At 41.9% G+C, this 20,919-nt stretch overlaps 1 protein-coding gene across 2 annotated transcripts in view; it reads right to left on the reverse strand.

Moving 5' to 3' along the window:
* Window positions 1-323: 323 nt before the first annotated feature.
* SMARCC1 (SWI/SNF related BAF chromatin remodeling complex subunit C1) overlaps window positions 324-20,919 on the reverse strand; it is a 226,989-nt gene continuing 206,393 nt past the window's right edge. For both annotated transcript variants that reach the window (XM_058288407.2, XM_058288408.2), the window contains exons 26-28: window positions 15,094-15,355; window positions 4,132-4,308; window positions 324-2,556 (exon numbers count right to left, since the gene is read on the reverse strand). In XM_058288407.2, coding sequence (XP_058144390.1) covers window positions 2,459-2,556; window positions 4,132-4,308; window positions 15,094-15,355 — 537 coding nt within the window. In that variant the 3' untranslated portion in view covers window positions 324-2,458. The remainder of the gene's footprint in view (window positions 2,557-4,131; window positions 4,309-15,093; window positions 15,356-20,919) is intronic.

Here is a 20,919-nt window from a genome sequence, read left to right on the forward strand (position 1 = left end):
TTAATTGCCAATGAGGACCAGGTGAAAAAGAGCCTATGAATATTTTTCTTCATAGGCTATATATGGGGGAATGTAGGCAATGGGATTAGAATCTGTAAATGGTATTACATTTATTCATTGAAAAGCAGGGAGATTAGGCTTCCTGATCCATTTTCTCCCACTTCCTTGGCCCCCCACCTCATTTTTCCAAAATAATAAGACACTGGGAACACGTGTTTGTACAAAAACCACATATTATTTCCCACCCCCCTCCCCTCACAAAATTGGGTGGCTGTATTACAGAATGAAACCAGATCATAGAATATGAAAAAAAAAATCACCACTTGGACTGAAACATATCAATGTTAAGAATTCAGGAATTCTGTAATATTATTACCAGCATAGTAAAAATATTTCCACCTGGATCTTCTTAAATTTGAAAGTGATCACATTAAAAACCTGAGGTTACAAGGGACCACAGTATGAACCAAAATTCCATTTTCCTTCTAAGACCCCAGGGGAAAGGTATTTGGAATGAATTTCCTTTGGGAAAGATTGACAGGAAATAGGAAAAACCCTGGCCATTCTGAAAAGGCACTGGGGTCTCTCTGGAGGCAACTGCATTGGAACTAAACTCTAGTAGGGACAACATCATGTCCGCCCCAAGAGTCCAGAACGCACAACACAAAGGAACAAAGATGCTTGGTTCCCAGTACTCTGATGGTGCGACCAGGACCACCTGGTCAGAGGTAACACCTGAGGGTTTAAAAGGCAAATCACAATTGTGGGTTTTTTTTTTTTTTTTTGTATGTGTGTGTTTTTGTTTTGTTTTTTTTTTGCTTTCTGATATTAAGGAAAAAAGTTCTAAGGTGTTTCAGAAACACCTCTCTACACCCTCTCATAAGTAAAGCTTTATAGAATACATATTTTTTAAAAATCCAGAAGATGTTGTTCTACCTTGCATTCTAAGTAATGAAACTGCCACTTGAGAATGTGAAGTGAATAGGTCAGATGCTTTGGAAACAAAGCTCTACCAAAAATACCCTCTTCCCACCCATGAAGAGAGAGAGGGAGGGAAGGACAAGAGAAAACCAAGAACTCTCAAGTCACTCATCAGCAGGGCTAGAAATGGGCTCAAATTAAGGCATTTTGTGGCTCTTCTTCTGGAATTTCACTCTTCCAGCCCTGGCACTCAAAATCTCAAAGCATGAAGCCCTGAATGCCAGGTGAGTTCCTTGGTACCCCCAGCTTCTCCCTGATGACCCTTGTGACCGATGGAATGTGAGATTTCAGAAAGGGAAGGGAGAAGGTACTAGAGGCCATTGGTCCTGCTCCACTTCTCCAATCCCACCCCAAACCTAAAGTACCGCTTCACTAAATTCCGCTCACCCCGGCTACTGCAAGAGGTAGTTAAGGGACTTTGTACCCCCAAGCCATGCTAACCAAGTTCCATAAGCTAAAATGTCTAACACTATCAACTACTTACTTTTTTTTCTTTTTTCTTTTTAAGGGTTTTGTAAAGAGGGAGACAAAAGAATGCACACAAAGCCGTGACTAGTAGGCTAGACACATTGGGTAGCCATTGCCCTAACCCCCTAAAACTTTCCTGGCTAGTCTAGGGGGACCAAGGAATGGCTTCCCAAATTCCAACCCTCAAAGCTCATACTGCTCTTAGGAAAACAAAACACCCACCCCTACTCCAACAAATCATCTGCATAGAAAACCAAAACTTGGAGGGCTTGGGGAACGGGTGGGTCTGCTCTAATGCTTGTGCTTTCCCCAACTACGTGCTAAAGTGGTATGTTCTGCCTGGTAGGGTGGAGGCCCTCACAGTCCTCAGTAGGTAGTAGAATCAATGGGGCCCCCTTACCTACCTATTTTAATTTTGGTGCATCTGTGTGTGGCCACAGTCTCAGGAGACTTCACCATCAGCACCATTCTTAGCTCAGATAAGCAAAAATAAGGTCACTTATAATGCCTTAAATGTTTGTTCTCCATGACTATACCCCTTAAACCCATCACCATTTTTGGTTTCTATTAACTTAGGATGCTCTCCTTTAAAACAACAACAGCAAAAGAGAGAATGATTATAAAGCATTATCCAAAGAAGCATAAGACAAAGGAAAAACTGCAGGAGAGCAAAAATAATAAAGATATAGAATACTTATGTTGACAGGACTTGTAGATAAACCGCTAACCTACCCCCCCACCGGGACAGGGGAGATGCAGGTTATTTCAAGGAGGACCAGGGCAAGCCATCACCACAGGCTTCCCTTTGAATGCTGACCGAGAACCTGACACAACAGGTGTCAGAGCATGGGGGCAGGGCAGGGAGGAGGAAAGGGGAGACACGGGACGCGTGCTGAGGGCTGTGAGAAGAAAAATCTTGAAAGAAACCCAAAGAAGCTGAGGAGCACAAGTCTTGTCATCCCATTCCAGCTGGTGGCTCTGGGTATGGCTGTTCCCTGCATCTTCCAGGCTAGGGAGCAGCCAAGGCTGGTGGGCCTGGAGCAGGAGGTGGAGGGACCCCATCTGTGGGTGGCGGCGGCGGCGGCTGCTGCTGCGGCGGAGGGGGATCTGCAAAATATCCAAGATAACTTGTTATTGCAGGAAATGCAAGGGCTTTGGAAAAAGCCCACTCAGAGACAAATGACATAGGAAGCAATTTTCTTTGGGGCAGGTAACAATGCAGCCTGCCTTGGTCTACACAGGTCAGGTACCCTTGAACCTTGCTTACTCTAACCCAAGTGGTTGAGAGAATGGGAGGCGTCTACAACTGCCCCACCTTTTCCAGGAATCACTCCAGAACTCTGCAACTTAGTTATATTTTCATTTTATTGTATCTTAATGGTTCTCTCTGCTAATTTTCTCTCTTTGGTTAAATAATAAGCATCCTGGACAAGTTCTACATCTTACTATTTTTCTTTCTTTTATAGTAACTTGCTTAATTAGCCAAGCACAAAACAGGTAGATTATCATCAATAATGTCTTGCTGATTAACTCTCTCAGCCAGGGCCACAGAGCTTCAAGTGAGGCAGCTGCTGACAAGGTAGACAGTCCTGGGAGGCCCAGGGCTCCTCAACAGAAGGTCTTGGATATTTGGCCAAAAGTAGGTCAGGTCCTGAAGGGAACAATTAGTCTGAGTGTCTGAGGTTCTTTCCCCATTCAACTGTAGTTTCTTTAGTGTGCAAAGGAACCCTAGAGATCATTTAAAATCCAGGCTTTAAAAAGCTTCTCTGCATTTTGCCAGAATTGAAAACATGAGACAAATAATTAAAGTGCAGCCTTGCCCATCAGACAATTCACCCAACCCCACAAGCAGGAGTTTCCACCAGATGGGTAAGGTTCTTCAAAGCACCTGGGAGCCCAATGATCTAATCCCTCATGTCATCTTACAATGGAGGAAACTGAGGCCTGAAGATGGGAAGCAACTTACCCAAGATGGCCTGCCCAGTATCCTGGAGCCACGTTAATGGCTCAAAATCCCTGAAATGCTCATTGGGCAGGGGGGCTCTCCACCTTCTCAGATGGACATCGCTCAGCAGCATCAGTACTTTCTACTGAGCTTGATGGGGAGTCACATCCCTCTCAACATAACATCTGAATGCTCTTTCCTTGAAACAGCCACTTTCCTTTAAACAGCCACTGCCGATGTATCTGAGCAGCCCTAAGAAACTTGTTATTTCTGCCCTAAACTAGTTCCTATTCTTTCCTTTACACTTACGTTCTTTTGAACCTTGTGTTCTCATAAAGGGCTCCTATAAAATAACAGCCAGTAGCTCTGTGTCTACCAGCATCCAAACTACACAGGTTTGAACAGGAGGGGGAGAGAAATGTTTTTTCAGCTTCCCCACAAACCTTGGGACCTAGGATAGTGCATGCCATGAAAGTATGGCATGAAAGCCAAAATGGATGGAAGCACTTTGCCCTCATTGCCTGTGTATCAGCCCATTAGGTTTGCTGAGGATCATTGACTGAAAACCAGTCTTCCAGAACGCACTGTTGACTGGTTGTACTATCCAGAGACCTCCCAAATCTCTACAAGTTAGCAGGCTGGGTTAGATGAAAAGTGACTGAGGCAGAGAACAAAGTCTTCCTCCTTTATCCGCATCCCTCCCCAGGGGTAACGAATCTCCCAACTGCACTACTTACACATGCCGTTAGGTGCCGTGAGGGGTACCCGGGGTCCTAAGATGCTTCCTGGCATTGAAGGCATACCAGGAGGGGTAGGGCCAGTCCCAGAGGGGTGGATGTTGGCTGCAACGCTGGGAATCATGCGGCCTGGCATGGGCTGCCCAGGCATCATGGAACCTGGGCCTGGTATCTGACCTGTGGAGATTTAAAGTACTATGGTAAGTATACTAGGAAGGGGTATAAGAAAGGGATCAATTCAATGTCTGAGACTACTAAATACAGAGAAGCATGCCTAACCCTCCAAAGGACTGGAAATACCAATAGAAAAATAATCTGTAATAACCTCTATTTCAGCTTTTTAAAAATTTCGGGGTAGGGGCAGGGAGGCAACAAGGGCACACCAATGGAGTGAATGATTGATTAAACCCTGGTATAGGCAGGTAGCTGGCAAGAGACAATTACAAAGAAAATTGCTCCAAAAGAAAGTAGTAATTCTGGTTAGTCTGAGTGAACAGGGGATTGTTAAAAGTGTCTTACTAAGAAGCACAGACCAAAGCAAACGGCAACTGGGTCCAGAGTCCAAGGGCCGGTGCCTCATGGGTCAAGATCAGGCTTCATACACAGGTTTCGCAGAAGTCAGGTCTGGCTGAAAGGCTATTTGGTCACTACTGTGAAATCAACCTTAAGAAGGATTCTGATTTGAACTGCCAAGATTTGCCCATAAAACCATCTCCCTCTTTGCCTCCCATCATGTCCTGGAGGAAGACAGCAAACAAGACCGACAACTCGATCTCTCCTTGTTTTGAAATTGACAGGAGATCCTAGGGAAAAGAAGAACAGTAAGATAGATGCCTCCTGTATTCAGTTCATATGAGCCTTTAGAACGGGAGACAGGGAGCTTTTTCTGTAGAGACAGATAGCAAATATTTTAAGATTTTGTGGGTCACACATCACAACTCTGTTGTTCAGTGTGAAGGCAGCCATAGATGATACATAACTGGGTGTGGCTGTGTTCCAATAAATCTTTATTTATGGACATTGAAATGTGAATTTCACATAATTTCCATATGACATGAAAAACTTTTGAATTTTCTCATTCATTTAAGAAGAGAAAAATTATTCTTAAGAGCTATATAAAAATAGGTGGTGAGGACTGTAGTTTGTCAAACCTTGTTTTAGGTATGATAGTGGATATTTAAGTAGGTCTTAAACCCAAAGGATTGGCTCCTGGGCTTGTTTTTTGTTTTAAATATATTTTTTAAATTTATTTTTAAAAGATACATCGATCACACAAAACTTTTTTTTTGAGGCACTGCAACCGAGGGATTCAACCTGGGACCTTGTATGTGCGAAGCTGGTGCTTAACCACTAAGCCACATCAGTTTCTTTGAGTAGGCTTTATCATTTGTTTTGTATTTTTCAGGAGGCACCGGGAACAAACCAGGACCTCCCATGTTGGAGATGGGTACTCAACTGCTTGAGCTATATCCGTTCCCTGGGCTCCAAATTAAGGGAAGAGTGGAATGGTTATAAACCAAGGTTGAAACTCTTTTATATAAGAGAGAACAAGGAGAGAGAATCTACACAGTTTTTTCTTTTTCTTAGTTTAGTATCTATGTAAAGTTAATAATATGATTCTGAGTACACGTTTCTATACAGTCCTAAAACAGCTGGAAATGAGAGAGCATAAAGCACAATCTTGGAAAATTGGGGGGCTGGCTTGATAGGTAACTGGCAATTAAATACAAAGAGCAGGACTGGAGATAACCCACGTGAAGACTTCCCTGTCACTGCTTAGAAAAGCTCCATCTTAAGAAAGATACACAAAGCTTGAAACCACATGCCATCTACATCCAGTCTGTCCCCTGATCTGGGACCCACAGAAAAGAACATACTCCTGCAGGAGTGTCCATGGATAAAACCCCAATGAAGTGAAAGAATCAGAGGTAGGACATACAGACAGCACACTGACACTGGGGGACTTTTTAAAGCATAATAGGTTAACATATGTGCCAGAATAGAGGACAGCAAGCCTTAGGCCCTCTGGTCTACTCTGTGCATTCTATATGCAGGAGCCCAGCAGAGCAGTCCCAGAGATCCACCTGATGGAGAACAACTTCACCACACTGCCTCAGAAAAAGCAAGAATGGGTGCTGAAACCCCTGGAGTGGACACCACCACTATCCTTTGACTAAATGACCATTAATAAATGATGTTGCTATTTATTTTATTAAATGTGCCTGTGCCATGCCCCATGGACAGATAAAGGCAATGATGATGAGCTGACCAATCTAGGTCTGACAGAGATTGACACATGTCACATATAGGATGGATACACATAAAGGAGTGGCAGGCACCAAGGGAAACCATGGAAGGAGCAAGCCGAAAAAACTGCCAAAATCAAGTTACTCAAGAAAAACCTCTATGAGCGACAGGATTTTGGATGATGTCTAAATAAAGTGAAGGAGGGCAACTGGGGATAGTACTAGAGTTAAACAATCAGATAACAATATGAATGCCATACCCAGGATTTCTGAGAGATACCACTTACTGAGTGCTTACTAGCAGAACTCTATAGAACCATCTTCCAATTTGCTACACCTGTGTGATGAACTTGTATTTCACCGAAGAACAAATAAGCTTAAAAAGGTTTAAAAAAATTGATCCCATGCTAGGTCTTGTCAGACATGACTCAAGGCAAAGGGGACTATAGTCCAAGAAGGAGTAGAAAACAGAAGCGGCGAGAGGAGGGGAGGGACTGAATGGAAAGACTACACAGGGGACTTGATGAAAGTCTTTGGAGAAAGAGTGAGGAATTTGGGCCAGATTTGCTGTGTGATGGAAAGAATTGAGAAGGGATAGAGAGGAGCCAGAGCCTAGAGCAGAGAAAAAGAGCTTTTGCAGAAAAGTTAAGGGAAGGGAAGGTACAGACCTCTCTAAGTTTCAAATATAAGAGGGGCCATTGCATATATACTATTCTAAGCACCAGGGCCAGTCCTCTGCTTTTTAGGAAGTGCTCTCCCAGCTCCTTTTGGGGTCACTTTGTTGTTCCCTTCCTACCCTCCAGATCACCTGCTAGGTCATTTCTAAAAATACAGTGTCTCCCGCTCTTTAAGTCTGTATTAATGACTCTCGAACCATACTCCAGGTGGTATGAGAGATTTACTTTGTTGCATTGGAAGCAAGAGACCTACTTTTATTTTTTTAATGTTACATTTAAAAAATATGAGGTCCCCACATACCCCCCACCCCCCTCACCCCACGCCTTCCTCCATAACAACAACCTCCTCCATCATCATGAGACATTCATTGCATTTGGTGAATACATCTCTGAGCACTGCTGCACCTCATGGTCAATGGTCCACACCATAGCCCACACTCTCCCCCAGTCCCACAGTCCCATAGTCCATCCAGTGGGCCATGGGAGGACATACAATGTCCGGTAACTGTCCCTGCAGCACCACCCAGGACAACTTCAAGTCCCGAAAATGCCTCCACACCACATCTCTTCCTCCCACTCCAGACCCTCAGCAGCCACCATGGCCACTTTCTCCACACCAATGCCACATTTTCTTCGATTACTAATCACAATAGTTTATGAATAGAATATCGGTAACTCCACTCTAATCCATACTCTATTCCTCCACCCTGTGGACCTTAGAATGGTTGTGTCCACTCCACATCTATATCAAGGGGGGGCTTAGATGCCACATGGATGCTGGATGCAATTCTCCTGCTTTCAGTTGTAGGCACTCTTGGCTCCCTGGTGTGGGGGTTGACCTTCTTCACCTCCATGTTAGCTGAGTGGGATAAGTCCAATAAACCAGAGTGTAGGAGTTGCAAGTCTGTTGAGGCTCAGGGCCTGGCTATCACATAGAGGAGACCTACTTTTAAATTCAGATCTACGTAATTCTAATCTGGAGATCAAAACAAACAAAATTCCACATACTTTTAATGGACTCATAGTGATGGAGGGGAATCTGTATGTTAGAAGAGGTAAGACACATTCCATGTCTATCAATGTGTACCAGCTGACCCCTTTAATCAAACTCAGTCAGGAAGAACATTTCCGCAGCCCTTGGCAGTGGCTCTCCTGACCACTGGAGCAATGAAGCAGGCGTCACCAAGAACGCTGAGATAAACAGGCTGGGGCCAGATTTGGAGAGGGGAGAAATAAGGAAGGGTGCACCACCCAATGACACACTACACAGTCATTCGATTCCAATCATTTCTCGTTTTCAAGAGTCTGGGAGGGTTTTACACTTGGATGTCTTTAGCAAGGCCTGGGTTGCCCAAGCTCCTGGTTGACAAGTGGGCCCAGCAGCCATGGCAGCCAGTCGTCACTCAGGACTGTCCTCATCAGATGAACCAGGTTTGAAACTAAGAGCAGCAAACTTTTACTTCACACTCTCCCAGATGACCGATCCACTTAGGATGCCCTGAGCCCCAGTCTCTCAATTAAAAGAGTCAAACCAAATATTTGCCCCACCTTCATCACTGGACTTTCTGTGTGGAGCATGGGAATTTTTGGTTTGTTACGGTGCTTTACAGATTACAAAGCGTTTGACATATGTCACTGGCTCTTCCAACATGCTTGTGAGAGAGCAAATATTCTCACTTTAGAGGGAGTAAAAAGAATTCAGAAAAGTTAAAAGACTTCCTTATGGCATGCAGCTAGTAAGGAGAATCAAAAATCAAACCTTGGTCTTTGGATTCCAAATCCAGTTCTCTTTCCATCATACTACTCCATGCTCAAATTAAACAATTCATGTGAAAGGACAGCTAGGATTCTAAAAATCTAAGATACATTCTTCTATTTCAGGCCCCATGTTTTCTTCTCTACTGTATCAAAGTTGTGAGACTGCTCTATTTCCTGAAATAATTTTATTTAACAAACACTCATTTTAGTACCTTGTAATGAGTTGAATGGTGGCTCCCAAAAGATCTACATCCCCATCTCTGAAACCTATGAATAGGAGTCTTTTTCCTTTTGGAAAAAGGGTCTGTGCAAATGTATTAAGGGTCTTGACATGAGAAAATAGATCATCCTGAATTATCTGGGTAGACAAGTTCTTATAAGGGACAAACGGAGAAGACACAGAGAAAAGAAGGCAATGTGAAAACAGAGCAGAGAGCTGCGGCCACAAGACAAGGAATACAGCCAGCTGCCAAAAGCTGGAAAAGGCAAGAAGGGTTTCTTCCCAAGAGGTGGGAGCATGGCCCTGCCAGGTATCTGAGCTTCCAGCCATCAAGTGTAATTTGTCATAGCAACTTCAAGAAACAAATACACTCTTATTATGTTCTAGGCACTTAAAGTTAAAGCTTTATAAATGTTAATTCATTCAGTCGTCATAACAATGCTATGATGCAGACACTGTTATTACTCCTGAGGATTGAGTAATTTGCTCAAGGTCACAAAATATATAAATTAAGCACAGACATGCGTCTGGGTACTCTTGCTCCAGTGCTTGTAGTCACTGTGCCCCCACCTGTGAACGTCTAGAGAAGGCCTCAGAGACTACGTGATGCAAACTGTACTGACACCAGGCTAATGGATCAGTTCTTCACTCTGCCCCTTGCACCAATCAGAAAATCAAGGTATTCAAGCTATTCGAAAAACAGTTTGGCAGAGAAGCATCAGTGGCAGATCGAAGCAGACCCATGAGGTGGCGCCTGTCTATCATGCCCAGCTCATCATGCTCAGTAGTGTTCTTTCTGAAGCCACTGGCTCAGTGACAGTGGCCCATTTACCTATTTCCCTACATCTTTATGGCAGCAAGCTGAGAGAGGGCAGATCTTAAGGGTTTGCCAAGGCTACAAACTCAACAACTAGAAAAAACCTTCCCTTTCTCTTTTAACTTCTGAATGAAGCCTTCTGAAAAAGTTTCTATGTCCCTTCTGTCATCAACGGGGCCACAAAGAGGCAGGTGCTTGGAGTATGAGAGGACAATGGCTCCTTGGGAGAGGTAGCAGCAAAAAGGGAGCACTTGCACAGACAAATATCAATATGTCTTGGGAGACACTGGAGTACTCATGAGTGAGTGATATCCTTGTGCTGTCTGGGGATTATTCTGTCACTTGCTACAGAACTCGCAATGCTGGCAAAACAGCCAGGGACAGAGGCAGGAACATAGCTTAATTAACCAGAAACATGACAAGTTATCTCACTGAATCCTTCAGGTATCTGGAGCAAGTGAAATAGTAAGGGTTCAGTTCACAGACAAGGAAACTAAGGCTCAGAACCCAAGGTCACAAGGAGCAAGAAAATTGAGCTGGGATTCAAATCCAGGCCTGCCTGAGGCCCATTCTCTTTTCCCACATACCACTCTGCTTCAAAGGAGTATCTGTCCCCTTGGAAAAGCTGATTTCTAAGGACCAATTTAAAATGGGGTAGAATTTAAGAGGATTAAGGAGAAGACAAAATCAATTTCTTGTAAGACAAGTTCTATCTTTTTCTTTTTTTAAAGATTTATTTATTTCTCCCCCTTCCCCCGTTCCCCTCATCGTCTGCTCTCTCTGTCCATTCACTGCGGGTTCTTCTGTGCCTGCTTGTGTTCTCATTAGATGGTTCTAGGAACCAATCCCCGGACCCTCCAGAGTGGGAGAGAGGCTCTCTTGTGCCACGTCAACTCCCTATTCTGCTACATCTTCTTATTTTCTCTCCTCTGTGTCTCCTGTTGCATCATCTTGCTATGCTAGCTCTCTGTGTTGGTTGGCACTCCTGCACGAGGCGGCTTTCCCACGTAGGGTGGCTCTCCTGCATGGCGTGGCATCCTGAGCGGGCCAGCACTCTGCGTGGGCCAGCTTGCCCTCACCAGAAGGCCCTGGGCATCGAACCCTGGACCTCCTATATGGTAGACGGGAGCCCGATTGGTTGAGCCACATCCATTTCCCACCCCCACCCCACCTTTTTTTAAAGGAGGTACTGGGGATTGAACCCAGGACCTAGTACACAGGAAATAAGAGTTCAGATCACTGAGCTACATCTGCTCCCCAAGTCTTATCCTTTCGAAATCTAAACATCCTGTGGTGTTTCTGGTGTTTGACATATAGGTCTCATCACTTTTAAATGGATGACAATGTCTGAGAGAGTTTCCATTAATTCTACAAAACATCACTAAGTATGGCCCACACAAACCTAAAATGCATAGGAGCCGGCCTTGCCAAACAAAGGGTGTGTAAACGTATTTCCATTTAAAAAAAAATCTAGTTATTTCTTCTTCAGCAGAGAGAGGGAGAGGTGGGAGGTGAGAGAGAGATGTGGCTACAGAACAACAGCATCAAAGCATAAAACAGCAGGAAGGAGTCTGACCTACATACGAGGTTTTTTTTCCTTTTTTAAACTGCAGGCATCTGAAGCCTGAAAAATGGAAAGGTTTGCTAAAATTAGGTTTAGCCTAGTGGAAAAATCCCTCATACTCTTTCTGGTTTATTAGATCTTTACTAAAATGTTAAGCCCACCATGCCTAACAGTTATTTCAGGATTTTATTTTTATTCTTTGGGCTGAGAGCAGGTGAGAGACGAACATGAATCTAGGGAAAGGAACCTGGGAAATTCCAATCGTGGGCACATTTCATCGCTGTTTCTAACCTTTCACAGCACATCTATCTCCTGGCTGAGTCCCCAAGAGAACGGAAATAACACAATCAGGGCCAAGGAAGGGGAAGCCTGGGCTCTTTTGAAGACTGTTCCTTCCCCACAGCAGCTTTCTGGGAGCGTCTAGGACAGACACTCTTTATTGGGGACTGGGGCCCTCACTGTTCTCTCTGAAAAGGTAACCTGGTTCTCCGGAAAGTGGTACAGCAGCCTTGTTATCACATGACACAAACAGGATGAAGGCCTCACAGATAATAAAAAAAAACTTGGCCAATGGAATGGGCTAACTGATCTTCCTTTTTAGTGTGAGGCTGTCGGTGGAGAGGGTGGACTGGGGAGAGTCAAGTTCTTTTTCCCATGGGCAGGGTGGTAAAAGTGGCCTAACTGGGGACCGTAACAACCTAGTGCCTGACGCCTTGGTTGAAATGCCCTTGAACTACAATATTTCACTGACTGAAGCAAACTGTTCTAGTTTTATCACTAGAATGCCATCTATACTATGTTTGAGTTTTCATATCAGACCAATCCTTATATTGAATTTCTGGAACCTCCAAATATTTTAATACTGTCAATGATGGGGAAAGCATAAAGATATTTAAACCAACCTATCCTCTTTCTTCTGACTTCTCACACACACAGTCACACAGGCGTCCCCACTGCAGGCAACTCACTCCAAATCCACAAGACATGAATACTCATGATTATTCATGAGAATCTCATTTACTATAAATGCTAGGGGACAGCAGAACTTACATACTAGATTTTCACCATTTCCTTTTAGTTCAACTTAGTAATAGGTAATCTGCCTTTACACATGTGCCAGGCCTCTGGATTCCTGACCATCTTACCTTAAAGGAAACCCCCAGCAGTCAAAGAGATACCCTCCCTTCTCCAGCAAGCAGCAAAATCAAGGACCCCTCAGGAAGCAATAGCCACTACCTAGGCTACTCTCCTTGTTCTCCAAGTGTTGTCACGGATACCACGGAAATGAATGGCCCAGGGTGTGATGAGGGGCCACCATGCACGGAGACCAAAAGACCTGAGCTCTAAGTCAAGGCACGCCTTTGCCAGTCAGGGACCCTCATCAACTTCTTTGGCCTCCTGGGGTCCCAAGTGTCTCATGTATAAAACCAAGGTACCCCCGGCTCCCAAATCATTTAAACTCAATGCTTCCAAACCTCAAAGAGAAGTCCCACTGACACAAGGTTCAAGAAAAGTAACATTCCTTGTACCTTCCCCCCATTTTCAGAGCTCTCATAGAACTCCTAGTCACACCTGCACTCCAGGGCATGCTTGTCACCATTTTGTGCCTAAGCTAGGCTCTTGATCACTTTCTTTATAAACAGGGCTTGCTGATAAAGTGTAATGGTTAGGCTTATGTGTCAACTTGGCCAGGTAATTGTGCCCAGTTGTTTGGTCAAGCAAGCACTGGGCTAATTGTAATACAAGGAAATTTCATGGACTTTAATAATCAGTGAGTTGATTGCATAGAGGGCTGATTACATCTACAATCAATCAAGGAGACTGCCATCAGCAATGAGTGACATCTCATTCAATTGGCTAAAGGTCTTAAAAGGGGAAGTGACTTCAGCATTCAGAGAGAAATCCCAGCTCTACTTTGGACAGCCAACATCTCCTAGGAATTCATCAAGGATCTTCACTGGTTTGCAGCCTGCCTGCAGAATTTGGACTTGTGCATCCTGGAGTTCATTTCCAGTACCTCCTACATAAAATGAGCAAGACAGTGAGTTGATGCGACGGGTAGGCGCAGTGAGCTGACATAACAAGATGATGTAACAATGAGACACAAAGAGGAAACATAAAGAGAGAGACAACAAAGCAGGGAGAGGAGGTGGCTCAAGTGATTGAATACCTCTCTCCCACAAGAGAGGTCCCAGGTTTGGTTCCTGGTGCCTCCTAAAGAGAAGACAAGCAGATAGCAAATGGACACAATAGAGTAGAAAGTGAGCACAAACAACGGTGGGCAGGGAATAAACAAATAAGTCTTTAAGATACAAAACCCAAAACAAAACATACATAGCCCAGTTTGTGGGTGAAATGCAGAGGCAGCAGGCCCTGGTGTCCTGTGAGTCTGGAGCCTCTTTTGGCTCTGATTCTTAAGACTGGCAGGGGATAAGGTTACACTCCAGTTGCACCTACTAGCTGTGCTGCGTACACACCTAGCTCATTCACAGCTAAAAAGTGTGGTAGTCACACAATGGAACACTATGCAGCAAAGAGAAGGAACACCTACAGCCACTCACAACAACGAAGATGCGATGCATACACAGTATTGAGCCAAAGGAACCAGACATACACAAAATCACTGTGATTCCTTCTAGACAATATTACAAAGCAGTTTCAACTAGTCTGTGGTGTTAGAAGTCAGGACAGTCATTATCCTAGGGAGTGAAGGTGCCTGGTAGGAGCTGAGAAGGGCTTCTAAGTGCTGGTTACATGGGTATACTCTCTTCATTAAAAATACTAAGCTAAATAGTTATTAGTGTATTTTTCCACATGTACTTACTATTTCCAAATGGACATTACTAAAAATTCTAAGAGAATAACTCATTACAGATCTTAAAAAAATCCATCATGAACTACATGATCCTTTCCTTTACAATTTGACTTTAGAAAAGCCTATTTCTGTAAGAAAGTAAAAAGACAGAAATGATATTTCTCATTTAAAAATTATTTTTATGAACTAGTTTTGCTGGTATCACCTCATTAAAAGAGTAACTATTGCTGAGTTGACAATAAATTTCCTCTCAGTCCTTTCATGAGAGATAGCATTATGGTGCCAGTCTTACTTTGGAACCAGATGGAGCTCAGTGTGAATCCTGGCTCTACCACACAGCAAAGCTATATGGCCTTGCCATGCATCAGTTCTTCAACGATAAGGTCAGCATAATAATGAAGTAAAGCTTGGCACAAAAATGTTATCACCAGAGTGATTGTAATTTAGGGAAGAACAGAAGCATCTCTCTGACCATTTTTTACATGTTAAACACAAGATGTTTAACTTGTACTTTTCTTTTTGTGTATCATTGAAAATGCCTATAATAAGTTTTAAAAAAAGGGTGGCAGGCAATCCAAGAATGAATTTTTAAGGAACTCAGGGATATACTGCCCATTCAGAGCCGGATTCATGTAAGGAAAGAGTATCATACCAACAGGATCCTAGAAAGAGAACAGGCAGGGTTTATGTGGTAGTGATGGCTATAAAACCAGATCTCACCTGCCTTGGAATTCCGAGATGAAAATGGGCAGTTTCCCCACAGCCCTAGTTATTTAGAAAACAACAACTGTGTGGTTAGCCCCTCTGATGTTTGTGCCACAGGGATGACCACAAGCCTTATATGGGAGCAGAGTCTTCCTCTCACCTGGCTGGGGTGGATGAGGTGGTGGCATCTGGTGGTGCATCAGTGGGTAGGGAGGGGGCTGCTGATGAGGCACGATGCCAGGGTGCCCGGCTGCACCCAGAGGGGCCAGACCAGGTCCTCCTGAGTGCTGGTGTGCCTGCGGAGGGTTCTGCCCGTGCTGCTGCTGTTCCATTTGCTGTCGGGCTCGTAATTCAGCATATTTCAGCTGTTCCATGTGGAAGTTCTGGCGTTCGGTAAGTAACTGCTGCCTCTGCTGTTCTAGCTGTAAGAAAAAGAGGGGGAAGAGACAGATTCTCAGGATTGGATGATACAAAGGATATCTACGTAATGGCTGAACTCTCTCTACATCAACACATAGCTACCTTGCCTCCTCTGAGATCTACAGTAAGAAAAAAGGCATTCTTTCTATTTAAACTTTCTTTCAACTTCAAAAACTAAAATAACAAACAAAAGGCAGATTAACAAATTATGGAAGCATTACTTTAGAAAATCTTAAAAACAGAAACAAAACAGAACAAAACAACCCTGCCCAGGCACATTTATCTTATTTAATCCTAAAAGGAAACTCAGTTGTTTCTCCAGTGTTCTAAAAGATGAATAAATGAGCACAGACTGGTTAAATGGCATGACCAAGGTCTCCCTGTTAATGATGGAAAAAGCAAAAACAATACAAAAAAAAGAACATTAAAAAACTCATAAAACTAAATCCCATATTCTTTTCTTGTTTACCTTTAGCACTGATACAGTACCTTCCTTGCCTCTGCTACAAAAATATCACAGTATTGCTATTAACTATAGTCTATAAAATATGCTAGTTTTATTTTTCCCATGTATTACCATATTTTTAACACCTTGTAATAAAGGAACAGTCTTGTATTTCTATAATTAACCACAATCTTCATCTACTATATCACTATATTATACAGTTCCTAGATTATACTCTAGCTGCTTTTCAATTAGCATTAGCTTCCCTAGGCTATCTCTTTCAGCCACATTCACATTTATGAATGAGTCATTAAGTTATACTCGTTAATGTGTTACCATAAACTCTACACATTCCTACACATTTACAATTGACCTTTTAAACATTCTATTCAGGATCAGCTCCCCCATCTCAACCCATATCTGTCTCCTACTAACCTATCCTCAGCACTTTGTTTGTTCATCATATTTAGTTCATATCAGTGAGACCATACATTATTCATCCTTTTGTGTCTGGCTTCTTTCACTCAACATAATATTCTCAAATTTCACCCATGTTGTCATATGCATCCCACTTTAATTTCTTCTTATAGCTGAATGAATAGTATTCCATTGTATGTATATACCATGTTTTGTTTATCTGTTTATCAGTTGTCAGGACTTTGGTTTCTCCATATTTCAGCAATTGTGAACAGTATCACTATGAACACTGGTGTGTAAGTATCTATACGCATCCTTGCTTGCAGTTCTTCTGAATATATTCCTAATAGTGGGACTGCAGATCATACGGCAGTACATTATCTAGCTTCCCAGGGAACCGCCAGACTGTCTTCCACAGAAGCTGCACCATTTTACACTCCCACCAAGAGGGAAGGAGTGTTCCTACTTTTCTGTATCCTCTCCAGAACTTGGGAGTTTTTGTTCTTTATTTTTTTTTTAAAAAAAGGCCATTCTGTAGGCGTAAAATGATATCATAGTTTTCATTTGCATTTCCCTAACAGGTAGTGATGTCAAGCAACTTTTCATGAGCTTTTTTTGGTCAATCTGGAAAAACTTCTCTTTAAGTCTTTTGCCCATTGTTTAATTGGGTTGCCTGTCTTTTTATTGTTATGTTTTGTGATCTCCTTGTATAACATGGAACTCAAACCCCTAACCGGATATGTGGTTTCTGAACATATTCTCCCATTGAGTAGGCTGCCTTTTTACCCTAAGAAAATCATTTGAAGCAAAAAAGTGTTTAATTTTGAGGCAGTTCCATTTATCCATTTTTTTCTTTCATTGTTCATGTTTTGGGTTTTAGAAACCACCACCTAATGCAAGATCTTGAAGATATTTTCCTATATTTTCTTCTAGGAGTTTTATGGTTCTAGCTTTTATATTTAGGTCCTTGATCCATCTGGGCTAATTTTTGTTTAAGATGTGAGATAGGGGTTGTCCTCTTTCTTTTAGATATGGATATCCAGTTCTCCCAGCAACATTTGCTGAATAGACTGTTCTGACCCAGCTTGATGGGTTTGACAGCCTTGTCAAAAATCACTTGACTTTCAGGGTCTATTTCTGAACTCTCAATTTGATTCCATTGGTCAATCTGTTTCTCTTAATGCCCAGTACCATGCTGTTTTTACCACTGTAGCTAAGTAATATACTTTGAAGTTGGGAAGTGAGAGTCTTCCAACATTGTTCTTCTTTTTAAGGGTATTTTTGGCTACTGGGGGGACCTTACCCTTTCAGATAAATTTGATAATTGGCTTTTCCAATCATGAAAAAACAATTTATTGGGATCGCATTGACTGTTTTTCAGTTTGGGTAGAATTGATATCTTTTTTTTTTTTTTTTTAAGATTTATTTATTTCTCTCCCCTTTCCCCCCCGACCCTGGTTGTCTGTTCTTTGTGTCCATTTGCTGCATCTTCTTTGTCCGCTTCTATTGTTGTCAGTGGCATGGTAATCTGTGTTTCTTTTTGTTGCATCATCTTGTTGTGTCAGCTCTCCGTGAGTGCGGTGCCATTCCTGGGCAGGCTGAACTTTCTTTCACCCTAGGTGGCTCTCCTTTATTTAATCTTCCAATCAATGAACATGGAATGTCCTTCATTTATTTAATTTTTTTTTTAAGCAATGTTTTGTAGTATTCTGAATATAGGTTCTTTATGTCCTTGGTTAAGTTTATTCCTTAATAGTTGATTCTTTTAGTTATTATTGTAAATGGCATTTTTTTCTGACTTCCTCCTCAGTGTGTTTTTCAGTGGTATGTAGAAGTGCTACTGATTTTTTTGCATATTAATTTTGTATCCTGTCACTTTGCTGAAGTCGTCTATTGGTGCTAGTATCTTTGTTGTGGTTTTTTAGGTATAGGATCATATTATCAGCGAATAGTGAAAGTTTTAATTCTTCCTTTCCTATTTGAGTAGTTTATTTCTTTTTCTTGCCTAATTGTCCTAGCACAATACTGAAACAGAGGAGACTGTAAGCATCATTGTCTTATTCCTGATCTCAGTGGGAAAGCTTTTAGTCTTTCATCATTGAGTACAATGTTAGCTGTGATTTTCTCATATACTCATTTTACTGCATTGGGAAAGTTTCCTTCTATTCTTATTTTTAGGAGTATTTTTATCAAGAAAGAACATTCTATTTTGCCAAATGCCTTTTCTGCGTCAATTAAGATGATTATGTGATTATTCTTCAATTTATTAATGTGGTATATTACACTGATTTTCTAGTGTTGAACTACCCTTGCATTCCTGGCATAAAACCCACTTAACCATGGTGGAAAATTCTTTTAAAATGCTTTTGGTTTATTTAGCAACTATTTTGTTAAGAGTTTTTGCATCTATATTCATTAGAGAAATCGGTCTGGATTTTTCTCTTTTGTAATATCTTTATTTGGCTTTGGTACTAGGGTAACGTTGGCTTCAAAGAATGAATTTAGCAAAATACAGTCCCTCCTGTTGAATTTTTTTAGAGGAGTTTAAGCAAGATTGGTATTAGATCTTCTTTAAATGATGGGTAGAATTCACCTGTGAAGTCATGTGATTCTGGGATTTTCATTTTGGGGAGGTTTTTGATGACTCAATTTCTTCACTTGTGACTGGTTTGTTGAGGTCTTCTCCTAGTGTGGATTGTTCGTGTGTTTCTAGGAATTTGTCCATTTCATTAGTGTTGTCTAGTTTGTTGGCATACAGTTGTTCACAGTACCGATCTCTCTTATTTCTGCAGGGTCAGTGATAATGCTCTCCTTCTCATTTCAGATTTTATTTAATTGCATCTTCTCTCTTTTTTCCTTTGTTAGACTAGCTAAGGATTTGTCAATTTTGTTGATCTTCCTGAAGAACCAAAGCTTTATTTTTTGAGTAGCATACTTTCATTTCAACATTCATTACCCACGGTCAAGGTACTCACTGTGTTGAATCTAAGGTGTGATATGGTCTCAGGAGCAAAGACAGCCATTTCTTTATGTGGCACATTGGCAGTGCTATAACAAATCTTAGTTTTTAAGTATCCAAAATTATACTGGGTGAAACAGTCACAGAATATTTTAGAGGATTAAATAAAAATTTGCAGCAATCTTGATTTGAAAAATATGTGCATTCCAATATTCAAGACAATCTTTCTGGGACTCAAATTAAAATAAAGAAAAATATGTTGTTATATGTGCCCAGAAATTCAGAAATCATATCTGACAACAGTTCAGAGAATGGAGCTTACCCTAAGTGCTATAAAAATTAATTAAATTCAGGGCTGAAAAAGAAAATCAACTTGAACATGAAGGAAAATAAAAATCCAGATCTTGGGAAAAACAGTATAAAGATCATATGGAGGGCTAATAGACTGGTTTCTTTTCAATGATGTCCCCATTCTATTACGTTCCATAACAAGAAGATCTGAGAACTGGGAGGCAATTCCTTAGAGCAACACTGTTCAACAGAGCAGCCACTAATGTGGCTAGCCTGAAAATGAGATGTGCTGTAAATGTATTTACACAGTGAATTGTAAACACTTAGTATGAAAGAAAAAAAAGGTAAACTATTATTTCTATATTTATTACATGATGAAAATATTTTGTACATACTGGGTTAAATAAGAAATTATTTCAACTTAATCTTTTTTATAAAAATGAGGATACTAGAAAATTTAAAATCACATTATATTTCTTTTCTTTTTTTTCTTAAGATTTATTATTTATTTCTCTCCCCTTCCCCCCACCCACCCAGGTTGTCTGTTCTCTGTGTCTATTTGCTGCGTCTTCTTTGTCCGCTTCTGTTGTTGTCAGAGGCACAGGATTCTGTGTTTCTTTTTGCTGCGTCATCCTGTCATGTCATTTCTCCGTGTGGGCGGCACCATTCCTGGGCAGGCTGCACTTTCTTTTGCGCTGGGCAGCTCTCCTTACGGGGCACACTCTTTGTGCGTGGGGCTCCCCTACGCGGACACCCCTGCGTGGCACAGCACTCCTTGCATGCATCAGCACTGCGCATGGGCCAGCTCCACACAGGTCAAGGAGGCCCGGGGTTTGAACCGCGGATCTCCCATGTGGTAGACGGACGCCCTAAGCACTGGGCCAAGTCCGCCGCCTCCTACATTATATTTCTATTAGACAGCACTATTCTAAGGCATTTAATAAGTTAGGGAGATGTAACAGTTTAGTTTTCATTTTTTAGTATTTTTGTATTATTTATCTGGCTCTGTTGGTAAATTCTATAAACTATCATTAACATACAGTAGATGGAATATGCGTGAGAATTAGTCTAAGAATCTGGGCTCCAGTTGAGAGTTGCCTGAGAAGTCCCTATGGAACAAGTAAGAAGCATCGCTGCTTATCAGGAGTAGTAACTACAGAAGTTCCATGGAAAATGGGGATGCAAGAAGACAGGCCGTGGACATGGAATGAGGAGAAGGGAACAAAATGGAGACAACTGATGTTAAAGTCTATGCCCTACATATTGGTCAGTTAGCTTGTAGAGAGTCTCCTTACAGAGATTAGCACTGAAGAACTTTTAAAACAAAACAAAAATTTTTTGAGAGTTTGAGGGTTATCAAGAGGGAACAACAGATAGGGTTCTACCACGGTCCTAAGAGACTGGTGTGGGTTCTGTATTTTCTAGAGAGGGTGATCTGAAGAGGGTAAAAGCAT

Source organism: Dasypus novemcinctus, chromosome 26, assembly GCF_030445035.2.
Source record: "Dasypus novemcinctus isolate mDasNov1 chromosome 26, mDasNov1.1.hap2, whole genome shotgun sequence".
NCBI classification, from domain to species: Eukaryota; Metazoa; Chordata; class Mammalia; order Cingulata; family Dasypodidae; genus Dasypus; species Dasypus novemcinctus.